The sequence below is a fragment of the Drosophila rhopaloa genome, unplaced genomic scaffold (genome assembly GCF_018152115.1).
Source record: "Drosophila rhopaloa isolate 14029-0021.01 unplaced genomic scaffold, ASM1815211v1 contig_3, whole genome shotgun sequence".
Lineage (NCBI taxonomy): Eukaryota > Metazoa > Arthropoda > Insecta > Diptera > Drosophilidae > Drosophila > Drosophila rhopaloa.
This window is the reverse complement of record NW_025335123.1, coordinates 24,953,733-24,975,033: the sequence shown is the minus strand read 5'-3', so window position 1 is coordinate 24,975,033 and position 21,301 is coordinate 24,953,733. Positions and strand designations below refer to the sequence as shown.

At 40.5% G+C, this 21,301-nt stretch overlaps 1 protein-coding gene across 1 annotated transcript; it reads right to left on the bottom strand.

Moving 5' to 3' along the window:
• Nucleotides 1–9,387: 9,387 nt before the first annotated feature.
• LOC108046955 (protein giant) lies at nt 9,388–13,518 on the bottom strand. The gene is made up of 3 exons (XM_017126943.2): nt 12,207–13,518; nt 11,092–11,564; nt 9,388–11,018 (listed from the first exon to the last, which is right to left on the bottom strand). Exons 2-3 carry the CDS (start codon nt 11,141–11,143, stop codon nt 9,703–9,705), a joined length of 1,368 nt encoding a protein of 455 aa, XP_016982432.1. The 5' UTR covers nt 11,144–11,564; nt 12,207–13,518; the 3' UTR covers nt 9,388–9,702.
• Nucleotides 13,519–21,301: the final 7,783 nt, after the last annotated feature.

Here is a 21,301-nt window from a genome sequence, read left to right as displayed (position 1 = left end):
AGTGTGTGAAAAATTGATAGACTTGTCATTCGGTCTTCGCCGGCGGGGTGGATTTTCCCTTCGCCCGTCGTCCTCCTTCTCATAAAGTTGCATAAATGTCAGCCGACTGTCACGACAACCTCTTGTAAACGCCCCATAATTTTTATTATTAATGGACTCGGCCTGCCATAATCGATGATCGGGTATATCTTATATCTGCCATCGATTTGCCATGCCGAAAAGAGTTGGCAAGGGTTCTCCAGATTGGCTGCAGTCGATTGATTATTAAGAACGCAGCATTCTTAAACTTATTTTTTACTGAAACATTAAAATTTAATAACCACCTTTAAACCAGATGGTTTTTGGTATCTTATTTAAATACTTGATCAAAGTTAGCTTCAATGTTGTACAGCCAATCAACGCCTTAAGTCAAGCTCCTTTTACTTTAATTTCTTTTTTATCATGTTTTTCACAGACATCCAAGTGTACTGCTTTCACTTTCACATCTTATTTATTTTATTTATTTATTAATTTCTCTTTATTCAAAATCCTGAAAACTGTTACAGATTAGAGCTCTTTTTTTTATAAACTAATAGTAGGTTATCAAATGTGAAATGTAATATGTTGTCTCAATTAAAATTCTACCTTTAGCTAACGCCATAAATCTACCACTTTTTATCGAACTTTATTAATTCTTTTTAATTAAAATTAAACGATAAAATGGCATGAAAGCCATGTAGAGCAAATTAAGTTAATACAAAAACCAGCCATGTAGAGTGTAGAGTAAGAATGGAGCAGAACCAATTATCTCTATTCTCCCCACTAGTCGCGTTTCGAACCTACCACCAGTGTAGAATTTTGCTGGTTCTATATTGTCGGCGCTAGAGGACTCTTACATTTTAACGAAAAACACTGCAAGAATCGTATTCATTTTAACAAAGTTTCAACAAAAACACTTAAATATGTGTCTTAAAGATATGTTTTTGATGGCCAAAATCGAGAAAATACAGCTCGATGTTTCAGTTTTTTATGCAAAACAATTGGAAATAATGGTCAGACATTGGAATGGCATACCTTGTTCAATTCGTTACAAAATTTCCAATCTACTGGTTTTATCAGCTAAAAAATTTTATTTTGGACCACATTTGGAAAAAAATCAAAAATACCCCTTAACAAAAATGCGAAAATCGGTTACAAAATAAATTTTACCAAATCAACCTGGAATATATTGTATAGGTTCTGACCTGCACAAAACAGTCATTCTTTTGGCAGTGCGGCTTATTTTAGCAAAATTACAACGAAAAACGCTTAAAAAATGTGTTTTATGACAAAAATCCAGAAAAAAACAGCTCGATTTTGCAGTTTTTAATCAAAACCCTTGGAAATAATGGTCAGATCTTGGAATGTCATACCTCGTTGAATTCGTTACAAAATTTCCAATCGAATGGTATTCTCAGCTGAAAAATTTTATTTTTGGCCATATCTGGAAAAAAATCAAGTGTTACCCCTTATCAAAAATGCGAAAATCGGTCAAAAAATTAAATTTACTAAAACCTCCTGGAATCGATTGTGTAGGTTGTTAGCTACCCAGAACCGTCATTCTTTTCGCTGTGCGTCTTATTTTGTCAAAGCTACAACAAAAAACCCCTAAAAAATGTGTTTTAAATACATGTTTTTGATGGCCAAAATCCAGAAAAAAACAGCTCGTTTTTTCAGTTTTTTAATCGAGACCCTTGGAAATAATGGTCAGATCTTGGAATGTCATACCTCGTTGAATTCGTTACAAAATTTCCAATCGGATGGTATACTCAGATAAAAACTTTTATTTTTGGCCATATTTGGAAAAAAATCAAGTGTTACCCCTTATCAAAAATGCGAAAATCGGTCAAAAAATTAAATTTACTAAAACCTCCTGGAATCGATTGTGTAGGTTGTCAGCAACACAAAACAGTCATTCTTTTCACTGTGGGCCTTATTTTGGCAAAGGTACAACAAAAAAACCCTTCAAAAAATGTGTTTTAAATACATGTTTTTGATGGCCAAAATCCAGAAAAAAACAGCTCGTTTTTTCAGTTTTTTAATCGAGACCCTTGGAAATAATGGTCAGATCTTGGAATGTCATACCTCGTTGAATTCGTTACAAAATTTCCAATCGGATGGTATACTCAGATAAAAACTTTTATTTTTGGCCATATTTGGAAAAAAATCAAGTGTTACCCCTTATCAAAAATGCGAAAATCGGTCAAAAAATTAAATTTACTAAAACCTCCTGGGATCGATTGTGTAGGTTGTCAGCTACCCAGAACCGTCATTCTTTTCGCTGGGCGTCTTATTTTGGCAAAGCTACAAAAAAAAACCCCTAAAAAATGTGTTTTAAATACATGTTTTTGATGGCCAAAATCCAGAAAAAAACAGCTCGTTTTTTCAGTTTTTTAATCGAGACCCTTGGAAATAATGGTCAGATCTTGGAATGTCATACCTCGTTGAATTCGTTACAAAATTTCCAATCGGATGGTATACTCAGATAAAAACTTTTATTTTTGGCCATATTTGGAAAAAAATCAAGTGTTACCCCTTATCAAAAATGCGAAAATCGGTCAAAAAATTAAATTTACTAAAACCTCCTGGAATCGATTGTGTAGGTTGTCAGCAACACAAAACAGTCATTCTTTTCACTGTGGGCCTTATTTTGGCAAAGGTACAACAAAAAAACCCTTCAAAAAATGTGTTTTTTATACCCTTGCAGAGGGTATTATAATTTTGGTCAAAAGTGTGCAACGCAGTGAAGGAGACATCTCCGACCCTATAAAGTATATATATTCTTGATCAGGATCACCTCCTGAGTTGATATAGCCATGTCCGTCTGTCCGTCTGTCCGTCTGTCCGTCTGTCCGTCTGTCCGTCTGTCCGTCTGTCCGTCTGTCCGTCTGTCTGTCCGTCTGTCTGTTTCTACGCGAACTAGTCTCTCAGTTTTAAAGATATCGAATTGAAACTTTGCACACACCCTTCTTTCCTTTGCACGCAGTATATAAGTCGGAACGGCCGGGATCGGCCGACTATATCCTATAGCTGCCATATAACTGATTGATCGGAAATGCCATAACTCTGCTGTTTGTTAAGTTAGGAAGCTGGAATTTTATATGGGTTTTATATTTGGCCACCCAATCCGACCTACCAAATTTCATAAGGATCGGCCGACTATATCCTATAGCTGCCATATAACTGATTGATCGGAAATGCCATAACTTTGGTGTTTGTGAAGTTAGGAAGTTGGGATTTTATATGGGTTTTATATTTGGCCAATCAATCCGACCTACCAAATTTCAAAAGGATCGGCCGACTATATCCTATAGCCACCATATAACTGATTGATCGGAAATGCCACAACTTTGGTTTTTGTTAAGTTAGGAAGTTGGGATTTTCTATGGGTTCTATTTTTAACCAATCAATCCAACCTATCAAATTTCATAAGGATCGGCCGACTATATCCTATAGCTGCCATATAACTGAACGATTGGAAATGCCATAACTTTGGTGTTTTTAAAGTTAGGAAGTTGGGATTTTTTATGAGTATTAAGATTGCATCATATGAATAATTTTGGAGAATATAATTTACAGAATATTCTGCAAGGGTATATCAACTTCGGCTCCGCCCGAAGTTAGCTTTTCTTTCTTGTTTAAATACATGTTTTTGATGGCCAAAATCCAGAAAAAAACAGCTCGTTTTTTCAGTTTTTTAATCGAGACCCTTGGAAATAATGGTCAGATCTTGGAATGTCATACCTCGTTGAATTCGTTACAAAATTTCCAATCGGATGGTATACTCAGATAAAAACTTTTATTTTTGGCCATATTTGGAAAAAAATCAAGTGTTACCCCTTATCAAAAATGCGAAAATCGGTCAAAAAATTAAATTTACTAAAACCTCCTGGGATCGATTGTGTAGGTTGTCAGCTACCCAGAACCGTCATTCTTTTCGCTGGGCGTCTGATTTTGGCAAAGCTACAAAAAAAACCCCTAAAAAATGTGTTTTAAATACATGTTTTTGATGGCCAAAATCCAGAAAAAAACAGCTCGTTTTTTCAGTTTTTTAATCGAGACCCTTGGAAATAATGGTCAGATCTTGGAATGTCATACCTCGTTGAATTCGTTACAAAATTTCCAATCGGATGGTATACTCAGATAAAAACTTTTATTTTTGGCCATATTTGGAAAAAAATCAAGTGTTACCCCTTATCAAAAATGCGAAAATCGGTCAAAAAATTAAATTTACTAAAACCTCCTGGGATCGATTGTGTAGGTTGTCAGCTACCCAGAACCGTCATTCTTTTCGCTGGGCGTCTTATTTTGGCAAAGCTACAAAAAAAAACCCCTAAAAAATGTGTTTTAAATACATGTTTTTGATGGCCAAAATCCAGAAAAAAACAGCTCGTTTTTTCAGTTTTTTAATCGAGACCCTTGGAAATAATGGTCAGATCTTGGAATGTCATACCTCGTTGAATTCGTTACAAAATTTCCAATCGGATGGTATACTCAGATAAAAACTTTTATTTTTGGCCATATTTGGAAAAAAATCAAGTGTTACCCCTTATCAAAAATGCGAAAATCGGTCAAAAAATTAAATTTACTAAAACCTCCTGGAATCGATTGTGTAGGTTGTCAGCAACACAAAACAGTCATTCTTTTCACTGTGGGCCTTATTTTGGCAAAGGTACAACAAAAAAACCCTTCAAAAAATGTGTTTTAAATACATGTTTTTGATGGCCAAAATCCAGAAAAAAACAGCTCGTTTTTTCAGTTTTTTAATCGAGACCCTTGGAAATAATGGTCAGATCTTGGAATGTCATACCTCGTTGAATTCGTTACAAAATTTCCAATCGGATGGTATACTCAGATAAAAACTTTTATTTTTGGCCATATTTGGAAAAAAATCAAGTGTTACCCCTTATCAAAAATGCGAAAATCGGTCAAAAAATTAAATTTACTAAAACCTCCTGGGATCGATTGTGTAGGTTGTCAGCTACCCAGAACCGTCATTCTTTTCGCTGGGCGTCTTATTTTGGCAAAGCTACAAAAAAAACCCCTAAAAATGTGTTTTAAATACATGTTTTTGATGGCCAAAATCCAGAAAAAAACAGCTCGTTTTTTCAGTTTTTTAATCGAGACCCTTGGAAATAATGGTCAGATCTTGGAATGTCATACCTCGTTGAATTCGTTACAAAATTTCCAATCGGATGGTATACTCAGATAAAAACTTTTATTTTTGGCCATATTTGGAAAAAAATCAAGTGTTACCCCTTATCAAAAATGCGAAAATCGGTCAAAAAATTAAATTTACTAAAACCTCCTGGAATCGATTGTGTAGGTTGTCAGCAACACAAAACAGTCATTCTTTTCACTGTGGGCCTTATTTTGGCAAAGGTACAACAAAAAAACCCTTCAAAAAATGTGTTTTAAATACATGTTTTTGATGGCCAAAATCCAGAAAAAAACAGCTCGTTTTTTCAGTTTTTTAATCGAGACCCTTGGAAATAATGGTCAGATCTTGGAATGTCATACCTCGTTGAATTCGTTACAAAATTTCCAATCGGATGGTATACTCAGATAAAAACTTTTATTTTTGGCCATATTTGGAAAAAAATCAAGTGTTACCCCTTATCAAAAATGCGAAAATCGGTCAAAAAATTAAATTTACTAAAACCTCCTGGGATCGATTGTGTAGGTTGTCAGCTACCCAGAACCGTCATTCTTTTCGCTGGGCGTCTTATTTTGGCAAAGCTACAAAAAAAACCCCTAAAAAATGTGTTTTAAATACATGTTTTTGATGGCCAAAATCCAGAAAAAAACAGCTCGTTTTTTCAGTTTTTTAATCGAGACCCTTGGAAATAATGGTCAGATCTTGGAATGTCATACCTCGTTGAATTCGTTACAAAATTTCCAATCGGATGGTATACTCAGATAAAAACTTTTATTTTTGGCCATATTTGGAAAAAAATCAAGTGTTACCCCTTATCAAAAATGCGAAAATCGGTCAAAAAATGAAATTTACTAAAACCTCCTGGAATCGATTGTGTAGGTTGTTAGCTAGCCAGAACCGTCATTCTTTTCGCTGTGCGTGTTATTTTGTCAAAGCTACAACAAAAAACCCCTAAAAAATGTGTTTAAATACATGTTTTTGATGGCCAAAATCCAGAAAAAAACAGCTCGTTTTTTCAGTTTTTTAATCGAGACCCTTGGAAATAATGGTCAGATCTTGGAATGTCATACCTCGTTGAATTCGTTACAAAATTTCCAATCGGATGGTATACTCAGATAAAAACTTTTATTTTTGGCCATATTTGGAAAAAAATCAAGTGTTACCCCTTATCAAAAATGCGAAAATCGGTCAAAAAATTAAATTTACTAAAACCTCCTGGAATCGATTGTGTAGGTTGTCAGCAACACAAAACAGTCATTCTTTTCACTGTGGGCCTTATTTTGGCAAAGGTACAACAAAAAAACCCTTCAAAAAATGTGTTTTAAATACATGTTTTTGATGGCCAAAATCCAGAAAAAAACAGCTCGTTTTTTCAGTTTTTTAATCGAGACCCTTGGAAATAATGGTCAGATCTTGGAATGTCATACCTCGTTGAATTCGTTACAAAATTTCCAATCGGATGGTATACTCAGATAAAAACTTTTATTTTTGGCCATATTTGTAAAAAAATCAAGTGTTACCCCTTATCAAAAATGCGAAAATCGGTCAAAAAATTAAATTTACTAAAACCTCCTGGGATCGATTGTGTAGGTTGTCAGCTACCCAGAACCGTCATTCTTTTCGCTGGGCGTCTTATTTTGGCAAAGCTACAAAAAAACCCTAAAAAATGTGTTTAAATACATGTTTTTGATGGCCAAAATCCAGAAAAAAACAGCTCGTTTTTTCAGTTTCTTAATCAAAACCCTTGGAAATAATGGTCAGATCTTGGAATGTCATACCTCGTTGAATTCGTTACAAAATTTCCAATCGGATGGTATACTCAGATAAAAACTTTTATTTTTGGCCATATTTGGAAAAAAATCAAGTGTTACCCCTTATCAAAAATGCGAAAATCGGTCAAAAAATGAAATTTACTAAAACCTCCTGGAATCGATTGTGTAGGTTGTTAGCTAGCCAGAACCGTCATTCTTTTCGCTGTGCGTCTTATTTTGTCAAAGCTACAACAAAAAACCCCTAAAAAATGTGTTTAAATACATGTTTTTGATGGCCAAAATCCAGAAAAAAACAGCTCGTTTTTTCAGTTTCTTAATCAAAACCCTTGGAAATAATGGTCAGGTCTTGGAATGTCATACCTCGTTGAATTCGTTACAAAATTTCCTATCGAATGGTATACTCAGATCAAAAAGTTTATTTTTGGCCATATTTGGCAAAAAATCAAGTGTTACCCCTTATCAAAAATGCGAAAATCGGTCAAAAAATGAAATTTACTAAAACCTCCTGGAATCGATTGTGTAGGTTGTCAGCTACCCAGAACAGTCATTCTTTTCGCTGTGCGTCTTATTTTGGCAAAGCTACAACAAAAAAACCGTAAAAAAAATGTGTTTTAAATATGTGTTTTTAGTTTTCAAAACTCTGCACATTGGTCAATTTAACACAATTTGTATAATAAGTTGTTGAAGTACCGAAAATGAAATCTGCCACCTAAAAGCCCTTATCCCAATTAAAACAAAATTATATTTTATATATATACAAATAATCCTTTTTATTTAAAATCATCCATATAATAAGAAATAGTAATGGTTTAACATGTGTTTATATCTTAAATACTTAAGATAATCGTATGCTAGCTATGTACTTAAACAAGAAATACTCTTTTCTATTAGAAACTAGCTTAATTTACTATTAGGTATGTATTTTAGTTTTAGTAATAAGGTAAAGGAGATATGAAATTTATTTGTGGTTAAATGTAAATGAGCGCCTTCGTTGGTGAGATGTAAAACAAGGAGACGACGGCTTTGAAGTCCTTGATAATCCTGAAGACGACACTGCCACCCGGCGAAATTATCCATGGGGACTTCCTTGCCAATGCTGATCCTGATCTTCCAGCCGCATTCCTGTGTATTTGTTTCTGATTGATTCTGAAATTATAAATTTCAAATACAGATTTTTATGACAACTAATAAAGCATATTTTTTATTGTGGGTGGGACCTTCCTTCATTTATAGATCTTTCATCTTTTATTTATAGTTCCTTTAACTATAATCATCTTAAAACTGTAATAGCTTTCTAAATGTATAAGGCAATTATCCCTTTGATGTTGACTGTGCTCTTAAATTTATCATTGACAAAGTCCGAGCAGAAAAACAACCTAAATCCAGAAAAAAACAGCTTGATTTTTCAGTTTTTTAATCAAAACCCTCGGAAATAATGGTCAGATCTTGGAATGTCATACCTCGTTGAATTCGTTACAAAATTTCCTATCGAATGGTATACTCAGATCAAAAAGTTTATTTTTGGCCATATTTGGCAAAAAATCAAGTGTTACCCCTTATCAAAAATGCGAAAATCGGTCAAAAAATGAAATTTACTAAAACCTCATAGAATCGATTGTGTAGGTTGTCAGCTGCACAAAACAGTCATTCTTTTGGCTGTGCGGCTTATTTTACCAAAATTACAACAAAAAACGCTTTAAAATGTGTCTTAAATATATTTTCTTGATGGCAAACATCCGGAAAAATGCAACTCGAATTTGCGAATAAAATTTCCATTCGATTGGCATTCCTAGCTGAATATTTTTAATTTTCCGAAAAAACACGATGTACATTTTTCGGTTTATAAGGAATTTTTCTTAATAAAACCATTAATATTAATTTTGATTCTAGATATTGGATACTTAAACAACATGAATGAGGAATGGATTTCACTGAAGAACCCATTGATCTTGGCTGAAAACATAGCTTCCTAAATGACAATTTATAATTGCTCTACCTAATAAATATATTTGTCTACACAAATGTAATTTTTATCGCCTTAAGAAATGTAAGCGGATTTTAAATAAACTAAAATTTTTTCTTGAAAAAAATGTTGCATACTTTTGGGCATTCGATCATCATACTTTGGCATTTACATTTTTTGTTGCGTGCATTTGGGCGCTGGTTGTAATTCGAATTGCGCAGCCACCTGCTGGTAGTTTCTGTTCGCCTGGTGTATGAAGTCAGAAAATTTGTCAAAAATCTGGCGGACTGTTGCCAACAGTTTGAGAAGCACTGTACTTTATAAAGGTTGTCAGTTCGTACAGGTTGAGAGTCATTTGACTTTGCAAAAATGGTCGCCACAGTTTGAGAACCATTGGATTTTGCAAGATTGGTGAACCACCGTTTGAGAAGCACTGAAAAACCTTTTGTGTTTTATGTTTAATTTAATTTATTTTTAATTTTATTTCTTAGGGTTATGAAAAAAATTCACTTACAAGAAAATACATTAATGGCTAGCTGGGACTTGTACAACTAAAGGTGATTCGCTTGATTAGTTAACTGGTGAGATTGCGAGATGCACTTATTGCTAATACATTTTACAAATATAACGTATACTCCAAGGACTTAAAGTACTTAAATGCGAGTGTGTCAAAAAAAAGAAAGTTGAGCCCCCTAAACTATTCACAGATAAGCTGACCCAAAAAGCAGGATGTAGGATTCGGATTCGAACTCGGATCTTCGCGTTCAACGCATCAAGAGAGGAATGGACACTTAGGCGGTGGTTGCTTTGGCGGAGGTGAATGCGGCCAGTTGGGCCTTCAGGGCATCGATTTGGCACAACAGCTCGATGTTCTGGCGCTCCAGATAGGCAGCCCTGATGGCGATCTCATCCTCCTTGATGCGGCGACGATCGCGGGACTTCTTGGCGGCGGCATTGTTCTTGCGGCGTCTCTCGTAGTAGGCGGCATCCTTCACCTGGCTGCCCGAATTGATTCCAGCATTTACCCCAGTGGTGTTGGCCGAACTGATGGAGTTGCCGGTGGATGACTTGCCCTCGAAGTTGCCCGCCTGGGAATCGCAGTCGCTGGACTCCTCCGCCGCAGCACGATCCTCGCTTTCGCTGTTGTTGTTCGAGGAGCTGCCTTCGTTAACGGATCCACTTCGCGAGTTGGTCCTGCGCATCTTGGGGTTGGTCACGGTGCGGGATCCTCCATTCGAGCTGCGGATCTGCTCGAGCACCCTCTTGCGGTACTCTGTATAGCGCTCCACTCGCGGATTGTCCAGCAGAACATCGGTGGCTGCGAAATTGGCTGCGATGACCAAGGGATCGCGGGGAAAGGCCTTGAAGGGGCGGGTGTTCTTGCTGGCCTCCCCGCTGCTGGAGGTGGTGGGCGTGGTGGCCTCAACGGCCGGCGACTGGGGATTCTCCAGGACGTCTATCTGCATGGTGCTGGCGTTGCTGGCGGGCCTTGGTGAGTTGGTCGAAGAAGCAGCAGCTGCTGCGGCGGCTGCAGCAGAGGCGGCAGCAAAAGTCTGCAGCAGACTGGCGGTGGGCGTGACCTTGGGCGGTGCAGCAGTGGGAGTGACTTGCTCCTGCTTGATGTTGCTGTAGTAGAAAGCGGGATACAGGGAGGCCAATTGTTGCTGCTGCTGCTGTTGTTGCTGCTGCTGTTGCTGCTGCTGTTGCTGCTGCATCTGGGCGGCATATAGAAGATTGCTGGTGGGCGAGGCCGAGGGGGAACCACTGCCATAGCTGTAGCTGGTCTGGTAGGGCGAAGGCGTCTTCCTGGGTGTTTCCACACTGTCGCAACGGCGGGAGAGATCCAGGACCTCCGCAGAGGAAGCCTGCTGCTGATGTTGCTGATGCTGATGTTGCTGTTGCTGCTGCTGTTGCTGCTGTTGCTGCTGGCTGAGGGCAGCGCCCAGCAACTGTTGCTGGTAGGCATAGGCGGCATACAGATCCATTTTGGGCAGGCCCAAGGATCCCTGAACCGGCAATTGGCTGTGCGGCAAGTGGTGGAGGGATTGCTGCTGGTGGTGCGTCTGGTGGTGCTGGTACTGGTGGTGGTGCATCAAGGGCTTGCGATCTGAAGAGATTGAGGGAGAGAGGGTATTCGTTAGTTAACAGATCAAAGAGAATCGGGGGCGTGGCTAACTTACCGGTCTTGAGATCGAAGAACTGCCCGGACATGAGTTTCTCGTGCATTAGCATGGTGTTTGAGGTGTATGGTTTTCGGGTTGTAATCCAACTGAGTGACGGCTATATAGACTGATGATCTAGCTCTGCTGTTTCTATATCTTCACGCTGACGATGTCGAACGCAAACTGATTTCCTCTTGCCGGAACCCCCTGAATTTATACCCGAAGTCCGGAGGCTGCGCCGACGCTTCATTCACCATGGAAATGGCGGACACGAGCGGCCAGCCGAAGCGGTACGAAGCAGGTAGGCGGTACAAAGGGCAAAGGGGTGATTCTATCGCTGTCCCGCTCCCCCGCTGTTGCCCTCTCTGTCTCGCCGCCTTTCAAAGGGTTTTACGAGGGTGCGGCTGCCCTTTCCTCCTTTGGTTTTCGCATTTTTCGCAAAAATCGTAGGTCTTTGTGTCATTGTTACTTCGCCATTTAGCGTAATTTAACTAAAAATAAAAAGAGTTTTTGAACTTTTTTTTACTTCAACAGTTCCCGCGAAAGGATATGTTTTTTTCGGGTCTATTATGATGCTCAATGAGGAAAAAACAGGGAAATTCGTACGACCTATTAAGTGATTTACATTTGGTTTTCAAAGAATCGGTTTGTACACTTTTACTTTAGAGACCAACCATATTTTATATCAACCTAGCCTTTTCTATCTCTAGTTATAGTAATAGAAGGAATTAATTATAAAAATAAATCTATAACTTTTGGTGATTTACTTTTATATACTTCAGAAATGTACGTTATTCTGTTATTAAGTACGTATTTAAAAGAAACGGAGTTTGAAAAGTACCACAAATAGTAATAGTAACTCCAAAGCAACACAAATTGTAATTTATTTAAGATATTAAAAAGATAAAATGCATAGTCTTTATCGAACCTGTGCCTTAAACATAAGTTTACTTTGTAACTTCGTGTAAGTAAATAAATAAAATAGTCAACAAATTAAGCAAAATGCTGAAAAGCATGCCAAAATAAAAACAAGTTAAAATTGATTTTTGCTTTGTGTTTAAGGTGTTCTTTAAGTAAAGTATGTTAGAAACACTATACTAGCCTAGTTCTGCATTTAAATGAATATAACTCACCACTAATCCGAAGTTCCTTGAATATTAAAGCCTGGTGTATTAATTAGGCCCGAAATCATAGTTTTCTGGCCAGAAAGAGAGGCATCTGGCTGAGAAGAAAAAGAGACGGCACCCGGTTTGTTGATGATGGATGCACAATGTTCAAGGGTTGCGAATGCTAAATCCGTTTGTTTTGCGCTTTTGTCCCGAAATCCTTTTGCTGACCAGCCCATCCAGGATCTGTGTATCTGGCGATGGCGATGGCGAATTCGGTGGATTGTGCGTGACAAATTATGGAAATTAGGCCGGGTTTCTGTTTCTGCAGTTTCTCAGCTCTTTTCCGCTGGCGTAATTCGCATCCTTTCCGCACTTCGCTAATGGAGAATTGGGTTCCCGGAATCCTGGCAAGGACACTCGCCAGTCTGGCCATTTGATTCATGACGCCGCCAACTCGGGGACCGAGAACTGAGGATCGAGCATCGAGGATCATTGCGACAAGTGTCCGTGATGTTGACTGTTTCGTGTTTGTCCTCCTCCCTAAACATCCCCGATGCATTATCCTTTATCCTTTTGGCTTCCGCTGCGGCGTGGGATCCTCAACAACTTGTTTAACTTTGCTTAACTGTTTAGCTGTTTAACTGTTTGTCCTAACGGTCGCCGCCTCGATGGCCAACGGAAGTGGCTTACGGCGCAGAGTTGGCTTTATCATTTATGGGAAAGGAGTCGGCACGATACTTACTTTTCGATTTTCAGGAGGTTCAGATAGGGCCAATTGTAACAGATTTGAATTGAATTTTACTAGCATTGCGAGAGTTCTTGAGACAGTTCTTTTCTTGGCTATGTCTACTATATATATTAACTTTGCTTGTTTTAAACGATGTTTGTCTAGGGCTAAGATCGGAATCACTCCCAAATGCATGAGGACTTACCTTTAATATTGCCAAGTTTCAAGATGAAATAACCCATCTTATGAGATACACATACATCTATATTCTTTTCATAATTGGTAGAAAATGTCCCAGAATAAATCACATGTATTTATCGGGAGCACCATACATTTGTAAAGCAGTCATCATTGAAATTCATTCTGCCTTTCACCAGATTCCTACATCCACCTCGACCAAATTTCATTCATTCACTTTTTACAGCTCTCCATTCAGCCGGAGATTGCAAATAAAAAGAGGGATCGATCCAGTAATCAGTAAAAAACCGCGAACTTATCCGCTAATCCGTGCGCTAATCCAACCGTAAAAATGGTGGATTAAACTAAAACTCGGCCTCGTCCTTGTCCCCGTCCTCGTCATTGAGTCGATCGTTTACCTGCGGCTCCTGGGCTCGCAGATCGCAGATCCTGGCCATATAACCCGGCCCAACCGAGCCGATCAATCCCGAACATATGCCATAAAAAGTCGCGGCCGGAGTGGAAGCCAAAGAGTTGGCCAAATTCGCTGTAAAAACCAGATTCAGCGAAACAGAAAAAAAACGTAAAAAACGGGTGGCCATAAAACCATATATTCATATTCTCCGACGGCTGTTCCTTCGTCATAATGAGCTCCGAACCAAAGATGCAATATTTGTGCAATCCTTTGAGTGGCGACCTTGAGCGCGTTTTTTACGGAATCTTCTACCTGATTCCCGAACGGGTTGCCCACCCACCGTAAAGAGTACTGGCCATTGCCTAAAAAACATCGATGGTTTTATTGCATAATGGAGGCTTCGTGCGAAAAGGTCTCATTCCGAACCCGAATCCGGGATACCGCTGCCGTTTTTTAAGGGGTCATAAACTGAAGTCTCGGACTTCGGCGGCCGTCCCTAAAAAAGGGTTCCATCCTCCGTCCATTGTGACTGCGATTTTTATACTGCCTCGCTGCTAGGTGACACAAAGAAAATCAGCGACTAATTGACTGAAAGGGGTTTCGCCTTAGCCTTATATGACCCGTCCAAAAAAAGGGTGAGAGCGGACAGTGGTTTGGATTTGAATTTGGACTTGGACTCGGATTCGGGGAATCGCCGTTAACTCCTTTCGCGGTCCTTTGTCTTAATGGGTTAGGAGTCGCATATTGGAATCCATCATTTCAAACGGCCATGTGTCGTAAAACAAAGTTGAAGACAACTTATCGAATATTAGGCGTGCCATTTTGTTTCCTCGAAATTGTATCCTCGTTTTTCACATGGATGTTTGCTTTTTAACTCTAGTCAAATGATTCTACTACAATTTACAGCAGTTCTTTTTTATAGATGGCCAGTTTAATAATATGTTGGCTATATGTTGACTCACCAAAGAACATATCTTATATATCATAAAATTAAAGAAGGAAATACTGCCCCTTTTCGATACTATATTATGGGATATTAAATGACGTTATTAATTGTAATTGCTTAAGAAAAGAAGTTGTCTGCAGGACTATTGAAGTAAATAAATCTACTCGAAAGACTGCTCTGCCATCACAATTGATGAAATGAGATTACTTTTGAATGTATGATTAGTTTGGCCGTCATTCAGTCGGTTTTCGGCCACGATGGCCGCCTAAGCCCATCAGTAGAGGCTATATCCCTATATCCTGCGATGCTAATGAGGAAGTAAGTAGTCGGCGAGGAAGTGAACGGGGATTACACGTGCTCCTCGGCCGCACAAAGGACCCTCTCTTTCCGCTGGAGAGTGTTTGGGCTGCACTCAGTGCAAAAGACTAACCGGGACCGATCCTTCGAGAATAGAGGACCGGGGATCACTTGTTTGTTTTCCTTGGCATATGCAAAGTGCACACTTGCGCAGGATAATAGGAACAGGTATTGCTCGGAGGATTTACTCTGGCCACTTCCGCAAACGGAAGTGCACGGCAAAAAGAACCATCGATTACCGGCTACCGACTACCGACTGCGGACTAAAAAGACACAAGTTAAGTACTCAAAGGGAACCCACAATGGACGTAGCTTCCGTCGTCAAATCCTTTGGCTAATTGTTATCCTATGGCTCCTAATCCCACATCCAGCACATCCAGGGCTGCTCAATTATGGCATCTCTTTAATTGGGAAACGGAGACGTCGAGCCGCTCCAAATAGATTCCTTGTCCTTCATTCATGGCTGAGCATCAAGGCGTAAAGATCTTGGCCGAATCTCAAGACCGGAACCCGGAGTCCAAGATCCCGACCAGTATTGCATTACTATGCCAATTAGTGCGGTTTTGATTACCCAAATGACATTTGCCCACAGACTACAAGTCCGCTTATCTGCCGAACCCCATCTTCTACAATAAAGATGGGCGACAGCAAGTCTATCGCATTACTGGACTATCTAAAGTTTGCCCAGGCCAAACATGCCGACTCAATGAACTTTGAGTATTGAAATTCGGCTGTTTAAATATTTAAAACTGGACTATCAAACATTGTTTGCGGGGCGTGATAAGTTCAAGCCTCTGACTCAAGATTGGGGTGATCGATCGATCGATTGTTCGACGGGGAGACCACCCCACACAACAATCGAATAATGCTCGTCAAATCGCCGCACAAAGAGCTCAATGGGCCGAGTGCTATTTAAATGGGCAAAACTAACTTGCTACTTCCTTACGCCATCATTGTAACTGTTGTCCTGTTGTCAGGACCCCAGGAAGATGGCCAGGATGCGGGGATGCGGGGATGCGAGGGGTGTGTCCGTGTCAACGCCCATCGCCATCGGAAAATGTGAAAATGCTCGGGTTGGGAATATACTCGCACACACAAGACGGACCAAAGAAAGCAAACCCAAAGAAAGCAACATTTCACGGCTGATTTCAGTGTGGGAGATCACTAGTTACACTGCGAGAAGTTAGACAAAAGAATATCCAACTTCATATGATACAATTTTTACTTCTTCTTTTCGGTAAATTGCAGTTTGGAAACCTTTTCCGTCTTTGACTTAAGTCACTTAAAGTTCAACATTAAATAACTCATAATAAAGTTTGCATAAAATAATATTTTTGCTAATTTTCATGATGAAAATATCAAGAATTGGTAAATGTAAATAGAAATCAGTTGGGCATTCCCAATTTACTATACAAAATTAGACGAAAAGTGAATAAGATCAGTATTTCTTTTCTAAAATGAAGGTACAATTATCTACAAAATTTTCCACAGTGCACAACTTTGCTGCTGTGAGCCTCGATTGCAGGGTATTCGCCACTGATGGAATATTCATTTTGCATGCATCATTCGTTTTGATGAACTGTCAACGTTTAGGCCATTGTTCCGTATCTGAGATCCGCTTTCCCTGTATCTATTTATTTGTGTGTGAACCGCTTGCGGTACAGTTATGTGCGGAGAATGTGAAACATTTCTAATAACTCGACCCTTATTCCCAATAATCCCCCTTCATTGCTCACTTAATTTTATGCGTTTTACTGTTGATTAGCTGCCACATCTTCCATTGTCCATTATTGTCGGCGAACGGGGACCGTTAGGGGTTTTGCCACTAGCTGGAGTCAATCAAAGTGCCGTGGCGTAGGGCCCTCATAAAAAGAGTTGCGATCTCTCTCCGTTCCGAGATCCCACTCAATCTATCAAGCGGCCCTCGAAATGTTCACACCTTTTTGCGGGATTGTCCTTTTTGTCCCATTGTCTGGTTCCGGGGCAAAGCCGCCTACGAAACCCCGTTAGAACGGCTACTGTTAGCCCCCTTCCTCTCCAGAATCAGATCCTGATCCTCGATCCCGAGATCCCAGATCATATTGTTGGACCAGGACAATTGCTGTCAAAATGGCATTGCAGCGGTTTGCGGATTTGGCCGTCCTGGTAATTGTGTCAATTGTCAGTTCGCACCATCTCTTAACTCCCAATATATCCCAAGTATATTCCAGCGGATGCTGCCCAGATACAGATACAGATGCAGATTCAGATGCAGATACAAACGAAATCGGACGAAAAACGGGAAATCCTGGAACGGAACGGAACTGAGCAGTCCTAAGCCTCATTCCGCCTAACTCTTTCATGGAGTGACTCCTGGCCAACTCGTAATATGAGCATTTAACCCTGTAAAGTCTTCGTCCCGGCCACGCCCATTGTATCCGAGTTCCTTTAGCTCCTTTAGTTCCCTTAGTTCCGTTCTGACCTCTCCTCTTCTCGAGGGCCACCTTTCACATTTTGCCTTTTGCCTCGAGTTTTTTCACATGAAACTAAAAACGAGTGGAATCCAAGAGATTAAACGGTCTTTAAGCGGTTTAAGCCCTTTGTGCTCGCAGTTTCGAAGGTGGCAAAATGTGCCATTGTCCCCGAGTTCTGGCAAAATTATGGACTAGCATATCATTTCATAATTTCCATTTTCATCTTCAAAAATGCATATTTTTTTCCTGGCTTCCCGGAAGGAAAACACAAATATTTTTGGAAGCTCAGTGGGCCGGAGGATTGCGCTCCGAGTGATCCGACAGGTGACCAGGTACAGCTCTCCCCTTCCCGATCCTCACGATCTTCCCGATCTTGCAGACTAATCCTGACTATCTGGCTGCCTCAAGTTAATCTCGCATAATATTGCGTGTTCCGCACCGCGTAATCCCCCGACAACAAGTGCCCAGATCCTGCAAGATCTCCACTTCTAAGCCGGGAATGGATTCTAGATGACTTGACTAACTGTCGAGTTGAGCTCAACGGACAGATTACTCAGTGAAATCAAGGTCGAAACTGTGCAGTCCTGGGCAACTTTTACGGACTAATCAAAAAGGTAAAATAGTTTCACTAAGAACTACATACAAGAGTTAAAACTTTTAGTTCAGCCACCATATATTTTTAGAACTACTTAACTGATAGAAGTGGTTGAATTTTATATATCTTTATTTGAAGATATGTTAACTATAATGTATGATGTACATTTATGCATTATTTTATACCTCTTTAAAAAGATTGTTTTAAAAAAGATTGGTTGCTTTCAATAGAAAAGACTACTTCTATAAAAAACTTTTTTGTTTCCAAAAAGCAGGATTTAATTGGAGATAGCACCAAGACTTTATATTTTGATACAAAAAGTGAGAAGGTTTCCAAGTCCTCGAGTTCCCTTCTTCAACTCCCCTGAGTTCAAACTTCTTCTCAAGTTCTGTCTAACTCAAATGTAATATTTTGAAGGAGTTGTATGGCCATAAATCAATGAAAACTTCGATTGCATCGCCATATTACGTTGCTTCCTCCATTGTCAGAGATTGCGCCATTTTGGCGATGATATTCGTGGTCCTAAGACGAGTTTTTGTGACTCTCCCAAACTCCGGGACGCGCAATAAAGTAGAGCCCGTAGAACCAGGCGAGCCAACCAATCAGAGGCAGAATCCACAGCTGGAGGGGATTTCGAAAACCACCACCGCTGCGCAGCGACTTCATTTTGTGCGTTTGATGGGAAACGGGTTCTTCGGGCAATGAATCCCCGCAACTTCATTAAAGCCAGGAGACATGAGACCGCATTCCATATACCACACATTGGATGGGGGACGGGGGAGTGGGTGACGGCGGAGCCAGAGATCCAGGGCTTAGGGAAAATGTGACAGCTGGGCCAGCTGACCCAGTCCCATTCCCAGTCCCAGTCCATTGTCATTGTCCACTGTCCATTGTGTCCATCCGAAGGCGAGGGAGTCGCTTGCATTTAATAAATAAATAGCGGGCGACAGACAGACAGCATCGGGGGCATTTTCATTATCGCAAATGAAAGGGTTCTGCCTCGGGTTTCGGTTCGGGAAAGCCCTTTTCCGATTCCTCCGACTTCCCCGGCTTTCCCGCTTTCCCGGGCGGTTGCTTAATGATAACAAAAACCGGATGGCGTTGGCTTGATTACAAGTGGTTGCTCTATGGGATTTTGCGGGTCGGCCGCAATGCTGACCGCTGCTTTGGTCACTTTTGGCAATTTCCTACAATTGTTGTCTCAACCCTTCTTCTTTTGGTTTTTTTTTTGTTTTCTGTTTTTTTTGGGACCCAGCAGGGTGGTGGATGATGGCATGATGACATGGAGTTCGGGGTGGACTGGAGTTTCCCCATCAATTTGGCGCGTTGACACATTTATTGGGGAGTCGGTGGAATTAGTTGCTGGCTCGAAATTAGGTTGTGGGCCCCAACTCTAGGCTAAATCGATTGGGCTCGCCAAATGTGACCACCTGCCTGTGACCAAACCTTTGTCATCGATACCGGGTCCTATTTTGTCAATAAACTAAGGAAACTCGAGAGCACTTTCCCGAGAGCGCAGCAATATTATAAGATTATCTGGTCAGCCAACCTCAAATTTGTGGCCAGACAAGTGGAAACGATGCGAAGAAAGCAGATCACTTCCTGTCTTACCCTTCGCCGATTATCTTTTTGTCATTATCGAGGTCTGTTTGCCAAACAGAAATCAGCGGAGCGTGGAAAAGAGTTCCTCTCCCTGGGAACTGACCCCGGACTCCTTTTCTCCACCAGACCATATACAAATATATATATATTCTTATATCGCGCTTATTGTCTCGTCTGTCAGCGGAGACCATTAGCCAGGGTCTGCCAACAAATCACGGGGCACAAAGGAGGACCTCTCACATATGCCACGCCATCTCAACTGCGCGACCCAGAATCCCCTAATGATCCTCGGTTCCGGTCGATCTTTGGATGCCCCAGCATACAATTTGCCACAAGTTGCCGTGATTAATTAACTCGCATGGCATTGGCATTGGCATTTGCATTTCCATTACCCAGGCTCATGTTGCGTTCTTGTTCGGATCGTAATTTGAGGCGCTCAATTTTTCGACGCATAATTAGCAGAGGACAAGGGACCGAGGACCAAAGACCGAGGACCGCTGGCTGAGGAATTGTTTCGGTGCACGAGCCACACGACTTTCCTTCACTAATTGTTGACGGGCAGGATTCAAAGGAACTGCTGGAAAAGTTCCTCAACAGCCTCCTGCCACGAAGCCCGGATTCGATCCTCGATCCTTTCGCTTGGAGTGTGGCAAACGAATCGATTTTGGGATGCGCCCTAAGTGTTTGTTGGAATTTGTTGAATTTTAGCTAATGGTTGGGAGATTATTGGTTATAATTTGGTTCGTTTGCATGCTTTTCTGGATTCCTCAGAGAAAAGAAAGTGTTTCCTATTCCTTGCTTTAACACAAGCTTAGTTTTTCTAGGTAACTGTGGCAATAGTAGATTGAACTGGCTTTGGTTCTTAAATACAGCGAATCAAAGATACTTTTCATGGTATCAATAAAATATAACATTTATTTAACTTGCCTTTGAACGTATTCATAAGAAAGTCTAACTGACAGTTATTAAAAGTTATTTCCTTGAGCTAACTTTTGCACTAGTCTGGAGATAGAAAAGATTTTGAAATATGTTTTAGAGGAAAGCATTAAAAAAGCTGCAGTAAAACTCGAGTTAGATGGGGATCTTCGCGTGAATTCTGTCGAACTGCTTTTACACTCGTAAGTGACATCTCCCCAGCTTGCCTTTGGCCATATCCCAAAGGAAATCCTGGCAACGGCCACAGAAATCAAGTATTTAAAGAACCACACGAGCCAAGCGACAGTTCGCCTCCCATTGTTGGTTAATTTATCAAAGATGCAAAAACAGCCTACTCACGTTTAAGTGGAAGGCTGCCTAATGAGCGTGTTCAGAGCTCTTTTCTCGGTGTTCAGTGTTCAGCGTTTAGTGTTCCCTGTTCCCTGTTCAATATCCAATGTCCAGTGTGGTCAGCAGCTGGAAAACGAACACATGTGGCTCATGCCCATGTCCAGTGAAAGGATTCGAGTTCGGATTGTGGGCCCTGGACTCTGAAGTCTGGACTCTGGAGTCTGGATTCGGGACTTGGCAGTCAGCAGAGTAAACACACGCCGCACATCCTCATTAATCTCGAGGGGGCGTAGACTGTATGGGATCGAGCGAGTCGGAAACGGAGGGATCGCAGTTGCTCTGGCTCTAATACACAACATATTGCAACTTTATGCCGGGGAAACGCGATTCGAAATCCATTTCGATGGCTTGACTTGCGTTTTTGTTTTTCCAGCATCGCCTCGCATCGGTGGCGAGTTGGTTCGACTTCCCAGCCCCGGAATCCAGAATCCAGAGTCCAACGAACATATAATAAGTGGGCACGTGTTTCTGCTTGGTCTACAGGGCATACAAACGATTTGTTTTTCTACGGCCAACAGGCC

Coding starts and splice junctions, on each gene's coding strand:
- LOC108046955 (XM_017126943.2), bottom strand. CDS start 11,143: ATGCTAATGCACGAGAAACTCATGTCCGGGCAGTTCTTCGATCTCAAG. Junction 11,019..11,091: donor GTTCTTCGATCTCAAGACCG/GTAAGTTAGCCA, acceptor CAATCTCTTCAG/ATCGCAAGCCCTTGATGCAC.